Here is a 15,443-nt window from a genome sequence, read left to right as displayed (position 1 = left end):
TTAGGTGGACAAGTAACTTTAAGTAACTATTAGAAGTGGTAAATAGCTTGATTTTCTTGCAAAGCTTTATTTATTTATTTATTTATTTTGCCAGTGGCTTAACTCTAGTGACAAATTATATCCCCAAGTCCTATAACTGAGCTATCTTGAATCTTGAATGTAAAAGACATTGTCACTTTGAAGTGAATCAACTAAGCATTTAATCACTGAAGGGCCTGCTGCATGACAGGTGCTGTGCTGGATATTAGAGACACAAATATAAAAATGAAACATTCCTGGCATATAATGAGTTTACATTTTACTGTGGGGAAAGAACATGGTATAGTGGAATATATAATGGATTTGGAGTCGAGTACCTGGATTCAAATCGCAGCTCTGCTACTGTATGTGTGTACTTACGCAAAACATTTATCTTCTCCAGGTCTCAGTTTCCCCATCTGTAAAACAGAATTGGAATAGATGATTGCTCAAGTCCCCTCCAGCACCAAATCTATGATCTTGTATTTGTAGATAGTAAATACAGAAGAGAATCCACACAAAATTAATACAAACAGAGGCAGAAGGAGCTCCTCTAACAACCTGCAATCAGGAAAGCTGCCTTGAAGGTAGTATCACTTGAGTTGAGCCTTGAAGGGAGCTAAGGGTTCCAAGAGGTGTGAGTACAGATTCTGCAAAGGCATACAGAGAGAAGACAGAATATTGTGTTTGGGTAACAGCAAGGAGAACTATTTGACTGGAACACAGAGTGGGTAAGGGGGTGGGGATGGGGAGGACTAATGGGTAATCAGTCAGCATGTGAAGAGTTCTAAATGCCAAACAGAAAAGGTCATCTTTTACCCTAGAGGCAACGGGGAACCACTGGAATAGCATGACCAAACCTGTGCTTCTAGAAAGTGAAAGCAGAGTTTCTACTGACGAGTGAGAGGTTCATTTACTATTGGCAATATAGTAATCTTTCATGTTTGGAAGCATCTGGGGCCATGACTGGGGATTGGAGGGGGAATGTCTTGAAGGGGCAGGAAATAAGTGAATTGATCTGGGCTAGAATAATAAATAAACGAGACTATTTCTTTTTTCTGTGATCTTAGCAATAAAGAAATTTTAAGTACTGAGTAAAGTATTCTTTATGGAATGTCCTCATCTCTGGAAAGCCAAAGGTCAAGAAGCCGTTCATCACAGCTCTCTTCTCAATACTGGGTTTCCCTTCAACTCAGGAGACCTTTCCAAAGCTAGTTAGTATCTTGACCCAGCTGTGGAATTACTACAGAGGAAACTATGTAAAGGTAATACGCCAAGCATTTCTGAGAAGTGAGTGACTATTGTATGTTAGCATTATAGAAAAAGAAAAGGGAGGGAAAGTGTTCATTGAGATGATACGAAGGATTTCAGTTCTTGCTAACTCTTAAAAGCCCCAATAAACAGGCCAAAGTTCATAAAAAGTTGGCTTGACACAGAAATGCTATCTCATGACTGAGTTTAGAAGTCACAATGCCTGCCTTTCTTTTTTGTGTGTAGTGCTTTTTCTATAGTGGAAAGGGTTTACAAAGCACTTTTGTAAGTATCAATTTCATTCACTATTATTAACCGACTATAACCTACACATTTGAAAAAGAAACCTCATAGAGGTTGTAACTTGCCCAAGGTCACACATCTAGGAAGTGGCTTCAATTTCTGACTTTCATGCCTACTAATTATACCCTATTACTTATTGTGCTATGATTGGTCTACCAAATCAAAATGACCACATTTTAGAGTTGAAATAGGCCTTAAGGACCAGTGCAATCCACAGGTTCACAGAATTAACACAAAATGTCTTACAGTGTTGGTACAGGGCAAGGAGTGTCCAGGGTCTGAATCCCAACTCTGACCAAATACTGGCTGTATTCTCTGGGGCAAATGACAATCTCTGTAAGCCTCAGTTTCCTCATCTATAGAATGAGTATCTATAGTACTTGCCTCATGGAGCCATTATGAGAATCAAATGAGATAATATGTGTATATTGATTTGTAAAATTTAAAACCTTATGTAAAAGTTAGTTTTGGTTATTTTTACTCAGTTATTGAGACCAAAATTATATGAGGAACCATTGATTAGGTACTGCTGTTAATCACCCACTCAGTGACACAGAGATAGTTTTAGTTTTATTTCTCTCAGAGCTCAGGCTCAACTAATCATACAAAAGTCAGTGAGCTCACAGCATCAGTTTCATTAATATTATATAAAATGTGAATACATAAGCAGGATGGATACAACAGAATTTTACAAAAAGGAAGGGAAAATAAAGGTATACACGTCTGGACACAAATTAGCAGAAGGGAAAGATAAGGTTGTCTGCATCTGGAAGGTCAGAGAACCAGTGGTCAAAATTGAAACTGATTTGTTCAGTTTTTTTTTTCAGACTATAGCAGCATGGAGTGACCAAGCTTCCAGCAACAATGTCTGGAAGTTCAAAATAGAGACAGGGGCAGTGTTTTTCTGAGCACAGTGGTGGCAACAAACCTAAGCCAGAATTTCTCATCAGGTAGGTAGCCAGTTAGTGGTAGAATCAGGTCTGGAACTAGGATCTACTGACTCCCCTAGCCAGTGTTCTTTCTATTATATTACACTGCTTTACTAGTCTGATGTTCTTTCCATTATATTTCACTGCTTTTAAAAGTATAGAATACTAAAACTGTAAAGGAACTTCAGTATTTAATTCAATTCCTTCATCTCCAGATAAATTCAGAAAGATTAGTCATGTCTCCTCTGAATTCCTGTATACACTGTTGTCACTACAAGTGTATTTATTCACAAATATAGCCATTATTTTTGTCCTCTGGTAACAAAATTAGATTTATCACTGTGTTTTATATAATAGGAGACGTAGTGTTGCAGTGAATAGAGTTTGGCTCGAGCTTGGAGTACTTGCGTTCAAGTCTCTTACTATATGACCTTGGGCAAGTCACCTTACCTCTCAAGAACCTCTAACAACCCTCTAAAACCTCTAAGTGGAAGAAGAGGTGCTCATCTGCTTTAGCAGAGGAATTTCCTCACCAGGAACTCCTATATCAATGAAATCACAGTAAAAAAAAAAAAAAAAAAAAAAAGCATAAGCAGTAATGATGTAGAGAAAAATAATAGTTCTTTATATGGAGCTTAAAGGTTTTCTAAAGACATTATCTTACTTGATCTTGACAATACAGCAAAGGAGATATCTTAATTTTGCACATGAGGAAACAATGGTTCAGAGGCAAAGCAACTAGCCCAGGGATCATACAGCAAATGTCAAAGGCAAGATTTAAACTGGAGACTCCCACACCTTTCCAGCAGCAGTCCCCACACTGCTCTCAAGAAACAAGCAAATATTTGTTGAAATGAAGTAATAGGTTTCCTCCCTCTTCCACCCCCATCCATCCCAACTGCCAATCTAGAACACACCTCTCTGTACAGCTGATAATTAAGGCTTAGGGAAAAGAAATAATGAGTCAGTAAGAACTGGAAGATAGCTAGGAGGGGTGCTTTGCTCTGAATCAGTTTGTAGATGCCCAGAAAAATGGACCTCAAAGAAAGAAATTAACTTTCTCCAAAAGAGTTGAGATTCAGAGTACTGTCCTCCCCAAACCACATTACTTTGATATAAGATATTACCCTTTAACAGTAGATTGCTTGAATCAACCGGGAAACTCATTAGTTTAAAGCAGAAAACATTTCATTAACTTGCACAGCAAAATGGAGGAAGAAAAACTCTAGCATCTCAAGAGAATAATGGTAAAAGTTAGGAATGAAAGATGAATAGTACTTTTCAACTTCAAAGTATCTCTTTAGCACTGGTTACAAAATCAAAAAGTAGTGGAATAGCCTGACTCAGAAAGAAAGGGTTATTTCTTGGTCCTCTGCTCCCATCTGCTGGCCTCTCATCTAATTGCAGTTACTTTTCCTCTTCTGGCTTTTAGGTTTTTTTTGTATATTATATCCACAACCAACAGAAGCGTTTAGGCTTTGGTTAATTCTATATTTGACCCCTTTTTATTCTTAATGAGCTGCATTCTGTGAGATCTTTATAATCTTGGGATGAATATATTCCTTTCAATATCCACAGGGTCTATGTGCAATGCGCCTTGGGAGCTTTACTTAGCCAACCAGGGTGGGGGTAGGGAGTGTCTTACATTCTTGCTGGTGCCAAAATAACTGCTCTCTTTCTACATAAATAAACACTACCAAACAGAAAGCCAATTTGGGCTGGTAAGAGATGGTATAAATAGATATCTCTGAGAAGAGGTTCAAAAGGAGCATCAGGTTAGCAGGCTGCCCCTCTGAAGATAACCATGAAGGTCTAATGAACATTCTCATAAAGCTAACTGCCAACTAGAAAAGAAGCAAGATCAGGATAAAGTGGAGTGGGGAATACTGATGCACAGGCAAGAGACCACTCATTGCAAGCAACTGAAAAGGTGTTAAGGCGTAATGGCAGAGTATGCTATATAGGAGAGAACCATTAGGAAAGTCTGAGGGAGAGACAGGAGACCTCATGTGCTAGATAAATCAAAACCACCACTGTCACCTTAACCACCATTTCACCTCAGACCTTGGTGGAGAAAGTCCAGGGCCCTGAGCCCAAGAGCCTAGGAATAGTAGTATCCTCCAGGCCATAGGGACAGGTCCATGATTGAGGGGAAAAATCTTTGTGGAGGGGGGCCCATCCTCCTCACTGTCACCAAGGGTAGCTGCGGTCCAACTCCACCAATAGTACCATGGATGCAGGAGCCCTAAGGGTTGAAGTATCTCCCAGACCATCAGTTCTGCTTCCAGCCCAGCTTTCATGACCATCATCTGGGGAAGTGACTCTGGTGGTCAGAAGTTCAACCATCCCCATACCTAGGGCGGGCAAGTCAGCCCACATGGAACAACAAGCGATCCTTAGGGAGACACGGAAGGCACTAAATGCCCTGCACATCAAACCACCACTACCATCTTGACTACTATCTGTCCTCAGATCCTGATGGAAACAGCACAGGAGCGAAGGATCTTGGGAATAATAATGCTTTCAGTCAGATGCCCTCAGCCATCATCTTGGTAAGCCACCACTTGGGAGATGCAGCTAGAAACTATTCCTCTAGGAGCTATAGCCATGGCTGTTGAAAACCCACAAAAGAAAGTGCTTGCCAACAAAGTCCTTTGGCCAGGCATAAAGAAGGAGCTTAATAAATGTGTATTGACTGACTGGTAATGTCAAATGATTCAACATTAAAACTGATATCACTTCATCAGGTGAAATATCATTAAAGAAGAAGCATTAATGCCTACATTGCCACTATACCCTAAGGATCATGGGATCTCTCCATCTGATTCCAGCTGGAACCTTTCATATGTGTTGTCTCCCTCATTGAGGGCCATCTCCTGATCTATATCTTGCCACTGGAACCAGATGGCTCCAGAGGAGAAAGTGAGGCTGGTGACTTTGCAAAGCCCTTCCTCACTTAAATCCAGTTCACCTGCATGTCTTGGCATCACCTCCCTTGATGTTATGGGTCCTCTTCAAGAACGAAAGACAACCAACAACCTCTGTGAGTAGGAGTAGAAGCTGCCCCATTAGAACTAGAACTTCCTTCCTTCTTTCTTTTTTTTTTCTTCCTTCCTTCCTTCTAGCTTTCTCTTTCCTCTGTCCACAGAGGGTATCATACCCTTACCTGCAGACACTCTGCCCAAAGGAATGTAAATTGTGATTGCTGAAACCTAGCAAGATATCTTGGGGTTTATGGGCGAGATTTTTTTCTTGCCTTAAGCCCAAATCACTCTGGCTTTCATTGATTGACCAACTATAGATCCCAGGCCAAGCCACATTTGATCACTGTTTGGGCCATGATTGGTTCAGAATGAATGTAAATAGCGATTGTTTCTGTTTTGGTCAGAAACCCTCAGGGTCTTCCTGTCCCGAAATGATCAGAACATATATGTGTGTGTGTGTGTGTGTGTATGTGTGTGTGTATATATATATATATATATATACATACATATATATATATATTTTTACTACGTAATTGAGACCATTTGCTGCCTCATTTCTTACCTAGCTTTAATCACTGAATGGGTGTTGCCTCAGTCAAACTGAGACCTGGGAAAGACCTTAGCTTAAAAAGACCACGGTTTCCCATTGCATCCCGGGCTATTTCCAGTCCTGATCTATATCTTGCCATTGGACCCAGAAGGCTCAGAGGAGAGAGTGAGGTTGGTGACTTTGCCCAGCCCTCCCTCACTTAAATCCAATTCACTTGCATGTCATGGCATCATCTTCATCACGTCATGGTCCTCTTAGACAACGAAGGATAACCAACAACCACCACCTCCCTGGAAAATGAGCTCCTTTGAAACAGGAACTGTCTATTTTTTTTTTTATCTCTAACCCTTAGTACAATGTTTTCCACATAGTAAGCACTTAAATGCTTCATGCATTTATGCTGAAACCTCAAAACTAGAATTATATGTGAGCCCATTATAATTTTTGAAGAATGCTGCATGTTGAGAGGAAAAGCATGAGAATTAGCAGTGGCTCAGTGAGTCTGGTGTTCCTGGGTGGTTATCCCATGTGTCAGTTCTACTTTGCACTGAATTCACTAGGTATCAATGTTTATATTGGCCTAATTGTGAGGATCTTGTCAAGCTCTTCATATACTTTTTCTTCTACAATTATTTTATAGTGGTAATTATGCTCATCTTGTAAGGCAAGATGAACCAAGTTTTCCATTAAATGATATCATTAATTTTTATCCTTATGCAAATCACTTAACATACATATATATGTATCAGGCTAGAAATACATGTGTATATGCACATGGATAGATGGATGGATGGATATTCCCAGCCCTAGTCTCTCTTTTCGGTTCCAGTCCCACATTACCAACTTCCAATCACATATTTTAAACTATGCTTTATAGGCATCTCAAACCCAACATGTTGAAAATAGAACTCATTATCTTTCCTACCAAACCCACCCCTCATCTGAACTTCCTTGTTGCTGACAAGGGCAATACCATCCTTGCAGTCACTTAAATTTGCAACCATGGAGTCTATCCTTGATTTGTCACTCCTTCACTCCACATGTTCCCCAAAGCTCTGTCCTGGGCCCTCTTTTCTTCTCCCTCTTACTATCTTGCTTGCTGATCTCTGTTGGTTTCAATGATCATTTCTATGAAGATAATTCCTAAATTTGTATATCCAGCCCTAGTCTTTCTCCTGAGCTCTAGTCCGTTATCACTAACTGCCCTTTGGGCATCTTAAATTGAATGTCCTGTAAACATATTAAACTATATATCCAAAAACTGAACTTATTATCTCAACACCCCTCTCCTCTTTTTTAACTTCCCTATTACTATCCAGGGCAATAGAGTAATGTCTTGTTTGAAATTGATCAAGTTTGAAACTAAGGCAAATCTCCAAGTAAGACATTGTTTATTATGAGGGGCATGTGACTTGATAATAAAGAATGGGTCAAATGGCCTTGCCTCTGGCCAAGAGACCTCGAATTGAGGGTATAATACATTTTTGTAAGCATAGAACAAAGAATAGAAATCATCTGTTCTTTGGTCAGCATCACAGAGATGAAAGATCATTACTGGTTGCATCAAAGAAAGTGGGCGTACCTCCCATATGTCATGAGAACTACCTCTCATTATCTCTAAGGAATGCCTTTATAAATTTGCAGGTCCAGAGCTGGTCCCTGATATAGGAAGACTTACTAGCAACTGGGGAATTCAATAAGACTCCCTTAATTGTTAAAGATAGGACAAGGTTAGGTTGCTCTAGCTTCTCAGGAACATCTCACAAACCATGCAGGACATGCTGAGACAATGTTTTATGTGTGTATAGAAAACAGAATTTTTCTTTAACTGGCAGTATTGTATCCTTGGTATCTGACATAAGAGAGAGTGGCAGAAGTTTGGACTTTAGCACACATAAGCTTCTCTACTCAAACCTGAGAGAAGAGGCTTCAGATTTAACAGCATTGTTATAGTATAAAATCAAATATAAGATATAGTATAAAAAATTAATTCCCTCAGTAATAACCCATCCTCCTAGTCACTTAGGCTTGAAACCTTACTGTCATCTTTGACTTCTCACTGTCCTTAGATATTGATTTTTTTTTTTGCAAAGTCTTAAAATTTCCAGTTTCACATCTCTTACATATGTCCCTAATTCTCCACTCACATAACTGCCATCCTGGTGCAGGCTCTCATAATTTTCTGCTCTGATATAGCCTCCGGATGTTATCCCTGCCTCAAATCTTTCCCCATTCCAGTCTTTCCTCCACTCAGCTGCCAAAGTGGTTTTCCTAAATCACAGGACAGACCATCCCTACCACCTTCCCATTCAATAATTAAGTGACTAGCCCTGGGTCACAAAGTCACTCCAGTGGCTTCCTATTACCTTAAGGATCAAATAGAAAATTTTCTAAAATTTGAAACGTTTCATAATCTTTCATAACCTCCCTTCCTACCTCTTCAATCTTTTTACACTTTACTTTCCTCCACATACTTTATAATCCAGCTACACAAGTCTATTTGCCATTCCTTAGGTACAACGCTCCATCTCAGGATTTTGAGTCTTTTTTATTGGCTGACCCTCATGCCTGGAAAGCTCTCCCTCCTCACCTCCATCTTCTACCTTCCTTCAAGAGTCAGCTCAGATCCCACTTCTGCAAAAAACTTTTCCCAGGCCCTCCTCCCTCTTCCCTCATTGCTAGTGTCTTCCCTGGGATTACCTTTCATTTACTCTGTATACAAATTATTTATATGTATGCAGTTATTTGTATGTTGTCCATTCTGTTGGGATGTGTGCTCCTTGAGGGCAGGGCCTGATTTTTTTCCTTTCCTCTAGTGTATATGAACTTATTCATTAGTCATTGGACAAGGATTTCACACTTAGAGTGTCAACAGTTTAATAACAATGTCAACATTACCACCATCGCTTAAGCAGAAGCACAGGACTGAGAGCATTCTTTTCCTTCTTCCATAGGTTGCCATGACTAAAGGTGTCCTCTCAACACCTAGAGAACAATCTCCTAACAAATAAGCCTGTAGGTGCTTGTCTAGTATAGACCTCAAAATTGCTTGTCACCAGGAAACCTTTCTAGCTTGACTGACCCTTCCAGTGTTTGTCCTCTCCTGAAATAACCTATGAAAACACACTGAAGAATTTGATTTCAGTATAGAAAACCAGAAGTTTCATAAAAGGAGATGGTGCTTTTATCTAAAGAATCATAGAATCTAAGTACCTTTAGAGTTGGGACTAATCATTTCATTTTATATTATTTTTTGTATTTGTTTCCCCAGTAACAGGCACATTAAGTAGGCAGTTAGTAACAGGGCAGCTAGGTGGTTCAGTGGATAGAACACCAGACCTGGAGTCAGGAAGACATTTTTCTGAATTAAAATCTGGTCTCAGACACTTCTTAGCTAAGTGACCCTGGGCAAGTCACTTAATCCTGTTTGCCTCAGTTTCTTCATCTGTAAAATGAGCTGGAAAAAGAAAAGACAAACCATTCCAGTGTCTTTTCCAAGAAAACCCCAAAGAGAGTCACAAAGAGTTGAATGCCACTGAAAGGACAGAACAATAACAGCATATACAGCAATGGTATAGCATAAAGAGTTCTGGAGTCAGAGTATCTGCATTCAAATCTTGCTTTTGATGCTTACTGCTTCCGAGACCGTGAGTGAGCCGTTTAACTTAAATAGCCCAAGTTTTTTCATCAGTAAAATGACAAAGTTTAACTAGAGGACCTCAGAGGCCCCTTCTAGCCCTAGATTTATCATGCTATGAAATGTTCTAACTTTTGATGCTGTCTCATACTTTTTTTGGCTAATAACTCTCTACTTTTAATTTTTTTTAACAATTTTAAATCCAATTTCTCAAAATCTTTGATCTCTATTTTCCTCTTCTTATTCTTTATCCCTTATTTTGTTTTTGCTATACTCAGCACCAGCACTTTGCCTTTCCTCTCCTCTCTCCAGCCATGTTCAATACCCTTCTCTCTCCTCTCTTCTTTCTGTTCCCTTCTGTCTCTGTCCCCCTTCCTCTCTTTTTTCTCTCCCTCTCTCCTCCTCTCTCTCTCTCTCCCTCCCTTCTTCTCTCCCCCTCCCTCTGTTCCTCTCACTGCTCCTCTTCTCTTCCCTTTCCTTTCTCTCCTTCTCCCTTCTTTTCTCTCCTCCTGTTTCTCCTCTCTCCCTCCCCTTCTTCTCTTCCTCCCTTCCCCCACTGTTTCTCTCTCTCTCTCCCTCCCTCCTTTTCTCTGACTCCAGAATTAATGCCCTTTGTTATACCAATATACATATACACACACTTATATCGCAAAGAATCAGAATCAGGAGACTTGCATTCCAAAGGAGCTCCAGCACACTAACTTTTAGACAAATAGACAAGTCACAACGTCTCGAGTTCCAGCGTCCTCCACCTTAAAAAGGGGATAAAACTTGCATTACTCGCAACTACGTCCCCCAACTTTTTGTTACCCAAGCGTTTTGTACATATTAAGGCGTTATATAAATGTGGTTGATGATGAAGATGAGGACGATCATGCTAGCACTCAGGTTTGACTCCTTTCATACCCTCTTCTCCCAGCGTTTCCACAGGCAGGTCTAGGATTCTGCATCAGGAAACGGAGACAGACAGCAGCAATCTCCGCCCCCTTTCGCTTTGTCACTACGTATGTCCTTCGCGGCTTGCCGTCCCCGGCATTGGAAGGGAACTATGGCGGCGCCCGTGTTCCCTCTCTGGCATGGTATGCGGCCCCGGCCCTGGACTTTGCGCACTTTCGCTACGGTTTTGTCTCCGGTCAGTGACCCGAATGTTCCGAACACGCGTGAGTTCAACCCTCCCCATCCCCGTCCCCTTCCAGACTTTGACTCTCATCACCCCCAGGTCGGCGCTCCCTCTCCTAGGCTGGCGTGGGGCCGAAGGGGATCGGGTGGGAAGTTCTAGAGCTTGACCGGGGCCCCCCGCGGCGTAGCTGGAGGACTGAACCGGGTTCCAAAACCCGGGAGCTGTGGCTCGGAAGCGTGAGCGACAGTGTGTCAGTCAGGTAGCGTTTACTAAGCAGCAACTATGCGTCAGGCACTGTGCTAAGCCCTGGGGATATAAAGAAAGGCAAAAGACAGCCCCTGCCCTGAAGAAGCTTACAATCAAATGGGATATACAACATGCAAACAACCCCGTACAGACGAGGTATATACAGGACAAATTGGAGACGTTCGCAGAAGGAAGGCACCAAAATTAAGGAGGACTGTGAAAGGCTTCCTTGTAAAAAGTGGGATTGATGAGGTCTGGAGGTTAGGGGTTCTGGAATCCCAAGATCACGACACTGGAGCCCTGCCCGAAAAAATTCCACCCAAGCCTTCTTTCAGCTAAAAACAAGGTTTATTGAAGATTGGCCATATTAGCCAGACTCTGAAGGAATCTGAGCATCTATGGGCTATGGGTTAGATTGTGCAAATCTGAGCAGTGGCTAGATTTTAGGAATCAGAGCATCTTAATGGAGACAAGACGGACCTTATATACAGAAAGCCTGTGGGAGGGATCTAGGAGTAGCCAAGTAGTTTGGGGTGACGGGAGGAGGGGCCTAAGGAGATCTGGATGGGAGTGGCCCGTAAACTGGGGTGAACCGAACTCCTGGGACCTAGACAATGGAGCCTAGCTAGGATTAAGTGTGGGAAATGGTTGGGGGCCATAGGGAGGACTAGGCTAGGTTAAGGGTAATAGAATTGGGAGATTGGGTGTAGCCACAGTCAAAGGCCAGTTGATGGGATTATAGCTTCAGTCAAACCGTCAGAGTCTTGGCGGTGTGGGAAATTCCAGGGTTTTTCCTTTGGGATTTAACTCCCATCCTCCTCAGGATTTAAGCTTTGACTTGAAAGAAGACCTATGAATTGCACTAAATGGCCCCTGAGGTCCTTTCCTGCTCTAAATCTTTGGTCCTGTGATTTCTGGAGACAGCCTGTTCCACTTTTACTTAACCAATTGAAATGCATTCTTACATGGCAGTTGAAATCATTCATTTATTACCCTTTGTCATCATTTATTAAGCATCTGCTATGTGCCAGACACTGCTGAAGCACTGAGGATATTTAAAAAGGCAAAAGACAGACCCAGCCCTCAAGGAATTTAGAATCTAATGGGGGAGACGATATACAAACAAATATGTTCAAAACAAGCTTTATGCAGGAAAATTGGAAATAATTAATAGAGGGAAGACACTAGAATTAAAACGAGATGGGGAAGGCTTCCAGTAAAATATTGGATTTTAGTTGGGACTTAAAGGAAGAAAGGGAGGTCAGTAGTTAGAGCATTTCAGGCAGAGAGAACAGTGAGCGGAAAATGGGAAGAGGCAAGAGATGAGTGTCTTGTTCATGGAATAGCCAGGAGGCCAGTCGCCCTGAAACTTGCCTTTTCTCTGCAACTTCCCATTTTTCCAAATCCTTGGATGCCAAATAAGAACAAGATTAATATCCCTTGCAAATGACAGCCCTTCATCTACAAAGTGAGGTGAACTAGGATTAGGGTAAATTGAATATGGGAACTGGCAAATTGTCTGCCATACGTTTTTATTGCTTTTTGTTCATGTATATAAACAGGTATTTAACCTGAATTTTAGAAAATAGGTCTGGCAGAATTTGATTTTTTTTTTTTCAGTCAAAATGTGTTTAGCAGCCTCTATGTAAAGTACTCTTTTGGAGTTAGGTACTAAAGTACATGAATTTGCAATTTAATTGATGTGGATGTTTCTTTAAAGGATGCAGATTGTACACTATCCTTGACTATCTATCACGTGTAACTCATGTCTCAGTGCTTTCATAAGTTCAATGCAGGGAGTCCTCCCAGTGTTATGGATAAATAAGGAACCGATTCAAATCTATAAGCGTAAAGCCATTCTTCAATTGATAAATGGTCAAAGAATATGAAGAGGTTGTTTTCTTTTTCTTTTTGGTGAGGTGATTGGGATTAAGTGACTTGCTCAGAGTCACACAGCTAATGAGTGTCATGTGTCGGAGTCCACATTTGAACTCAGGTCCTCCCAACTCCAGGGCTGATGTTCTATCCACTGTGCCACCTAGCTGCCCCAAGAGTTTGTTTTCTAAGGAATAAATCTAAGCTATCAATCACCATATGAAAAAATGGTATAAATCACTAATAAATAGATAAATGCAAATTAAAGCCAACACTTGTCCATTTCCCTAATTCCAGAAGTGACTCTAGGCTCCTGGGGAGAATTAAACATTGTCCTTTCAAGGGCCTCCCCAAGTGACTTATACCAAAGAATCACAAAAAAGTCCACTTGGCAAAATTCTGCCACTGGGCTGGGCAGCTAGGTAGCACAGTGGATGTAGTACTGGGCCTGAAATGATGAAGACTCGTCTACCTGAGTTCAAATCTGGCTTCAGACACTTATTAGCTGTGTGACCCTGGGCAAGTCACTTAACCCTGTTTGCCTCAATTTCCTCATCTATAAAATGAACTGGAGAAGGAAATGGCAAACCACTCCAGTATCTTTGTTGAGAAAACCCCAAATGGGGTCACAAAGAGTCTGACATGACTGAACAAACTTCTCAATTACCAAACAAAACAAACTCAGTTTCTTCTTTTAATACAGTTATTAGACAACTCCAAAGTTCTAGAGATCTGCCTCAGTTTGCATTCTTTTAGTGTTTGGGTCCCACATGCCACTACTCAATATGGTGACCGTCTATTTACTGTTATAAGATTGAGGACTGTTTGTTTAGCTGCAGTTCATTTCTAGAAAAGCCATTCAAAACCAAGCAGTTCTTTGCCCATTCACAAATATTCTCTCCTTTAAAGTTGGAAGGGGCCTTCTTTCCATAGTCTCCCCACTGAGAATTTAGGTGATAACCATTAGGATTTCAAAGTCATTAGGTCCTTAGGCACTTCTCCTGCATTTGCCTTTTCTATTTTCTATTCCTTTTCTATTTTTCTAATTAGAATATCTTTATTCTAAGGGATTGAAAATCCCTTTCATTCCAAAAAAATCCAGTCCCTCCTGGCTGCTTTGTAGGTAAAATGATTTCTGAGGAGATCCCATAGTAGAACTTGGAGGAGGCTTAAATTACTAGGCTGGTAGGCCTACACAACTGGTGAGCCTAAAAGACTTATTCAGTTATCTTCAAGTTATCATTCTTAGCACATTTACATCAGACTCTGCTTGTTGAATGGCCATAGGCAGTTTACTTTTCATTCTCCCAGGGATGGGGCGAGGACACTTCTTATTAAACTGCTACCATCTCTAGAGGCATTACCAAAAACACCACCAGAAGCATAAACTTCTGGGCTGACCTTCTGCACTGCTCATCTTCTACTTCAGTAAGATCATTCTGTACTGATCCTACAGTTCTGGGCTGACCCTGACTCAGGCCAATCCTTTGGTAATCTAGGTTGGATATTGGATTAAAATAAGATAATCATAGGTCATTCAACAGTTAACAAAAGGAAATGTACCTAGCCAGAGCAGGAGAAGGATATTCAACCAGGACAGGCCTTGAGGACTTCTTGAGTTCATTCACCTAAGTGAGGTTCCTGTGCCTGAATTTCTCATTGTTTATCAGACAAACATCAGAGCACCCTGGAGTTCTTTTTGACTGTTTTGTGACCAGGGTGACCAGGAAGTCATCTTGGTAACAGCTTGAACCTTTAGTTTCCTAAACCAATCAGGTTTCAAATGACAGGTTTTTAAGGAAGTAGCTTACATGGAGGAAGGGTTAGAATATTGCACTTACCATACGAGTCCATTCTTTCTACTTTACCCTAACTACTCCTGTAGTGTAGTATAATTATGATTCAGGTAATTACTAAAAGATCACTGGATTTGGTGTCAGGGCTTAGGGTATGAATCCACTGACACTACTTCTGTACCTCTCTGGGCCTCAGTTTTCTCATCCACCAAATGAGAGTGGAGGTTAGAAGAGATGACTTCTATTATCCCTTCCAGTTCTAAATGTATGATTCTGTATGAATATCAGAAAATTTCCTACCTCCTTTTGACTTTTCTCTCACTAGATTTAATGAATTTTAACTATTGCTCCTAAAGAGATAATTAATAAAAAACTTTTCCCTTCCTCCAGCTTCCCTCCCCTTTGGAAGAAAAAGAAAAAAAAAAAAACAAGACTCTTGTAACAGATATGCGTAGTCAAACAAAACAAACGTCAGTAATAGCCATGTCCAAAAAACATATGCCTCATTCTGTACCCTGATTCCATCACCTCTGTGTCAGGTGGTTGGTAGCATGTTTCATCTTCAGTCTTCTAGAATCCTGGTTGGTTATTACACTGATCACTTGTTTGTTTTTAAATGTTGTTATAGTATAAATTTTTCTCCTGGTTTTGCTCACTTTACTCTTTTATAGTTTATATACATCTTCCCCAGTTTCTTTCCCTAGGAGAGAGATTAGGGCACACCGTCCTGACCA

At 40.8% G+C, this 15,443-nt stretch overlaps 1 protein-coding gene across 1 annotated transcript in view; it reads left to right on the top strand.

Moving 5' to 3' along the window:
* The first annotated feature begins 5,032 nt into the window (after positions 1 to 5,032).
* MRPS35 (mitochondrial ribosomal protein S35) overlaps positions 5,033 to 15,443 on the top strand; it is a 40,540-nt gene continuing 30,129 nt past the window's right edge. Inside the window, exons 1-2 of the mRNA XM_027844312.1 lie at positions 5,033 to 5,053; positions 10,613 to 10,832. Coding sequence (XP_027700113.1) covers positions 5,033 to 5,053; positions 10,613 to 10,832 — 241 coding nt within the window. The remainder of the gene's footprint in view (positions 5,054 to 10,612; positions 10,833 to 15,443) is intronic.

This window comes from Vombatus ursinus, unplaced genomic scaffold (genome assembly GCF_900497805.2).
Source record: "Vombatus ursinus unplaced genomic scaffold, bare-nosed wombat genome assembly UNPS02014941.1, whole genome shotgun sequence".
Lineage (NCBI taxonomy): Eukaryota > Metazoa > Chordata > Mammalia > Diprotodontia > Vombatidae > Vombatus > Vombatus ursinus.
This window is presented reverse-complemented; position numbering and strand designations above follow the sequence as displayed.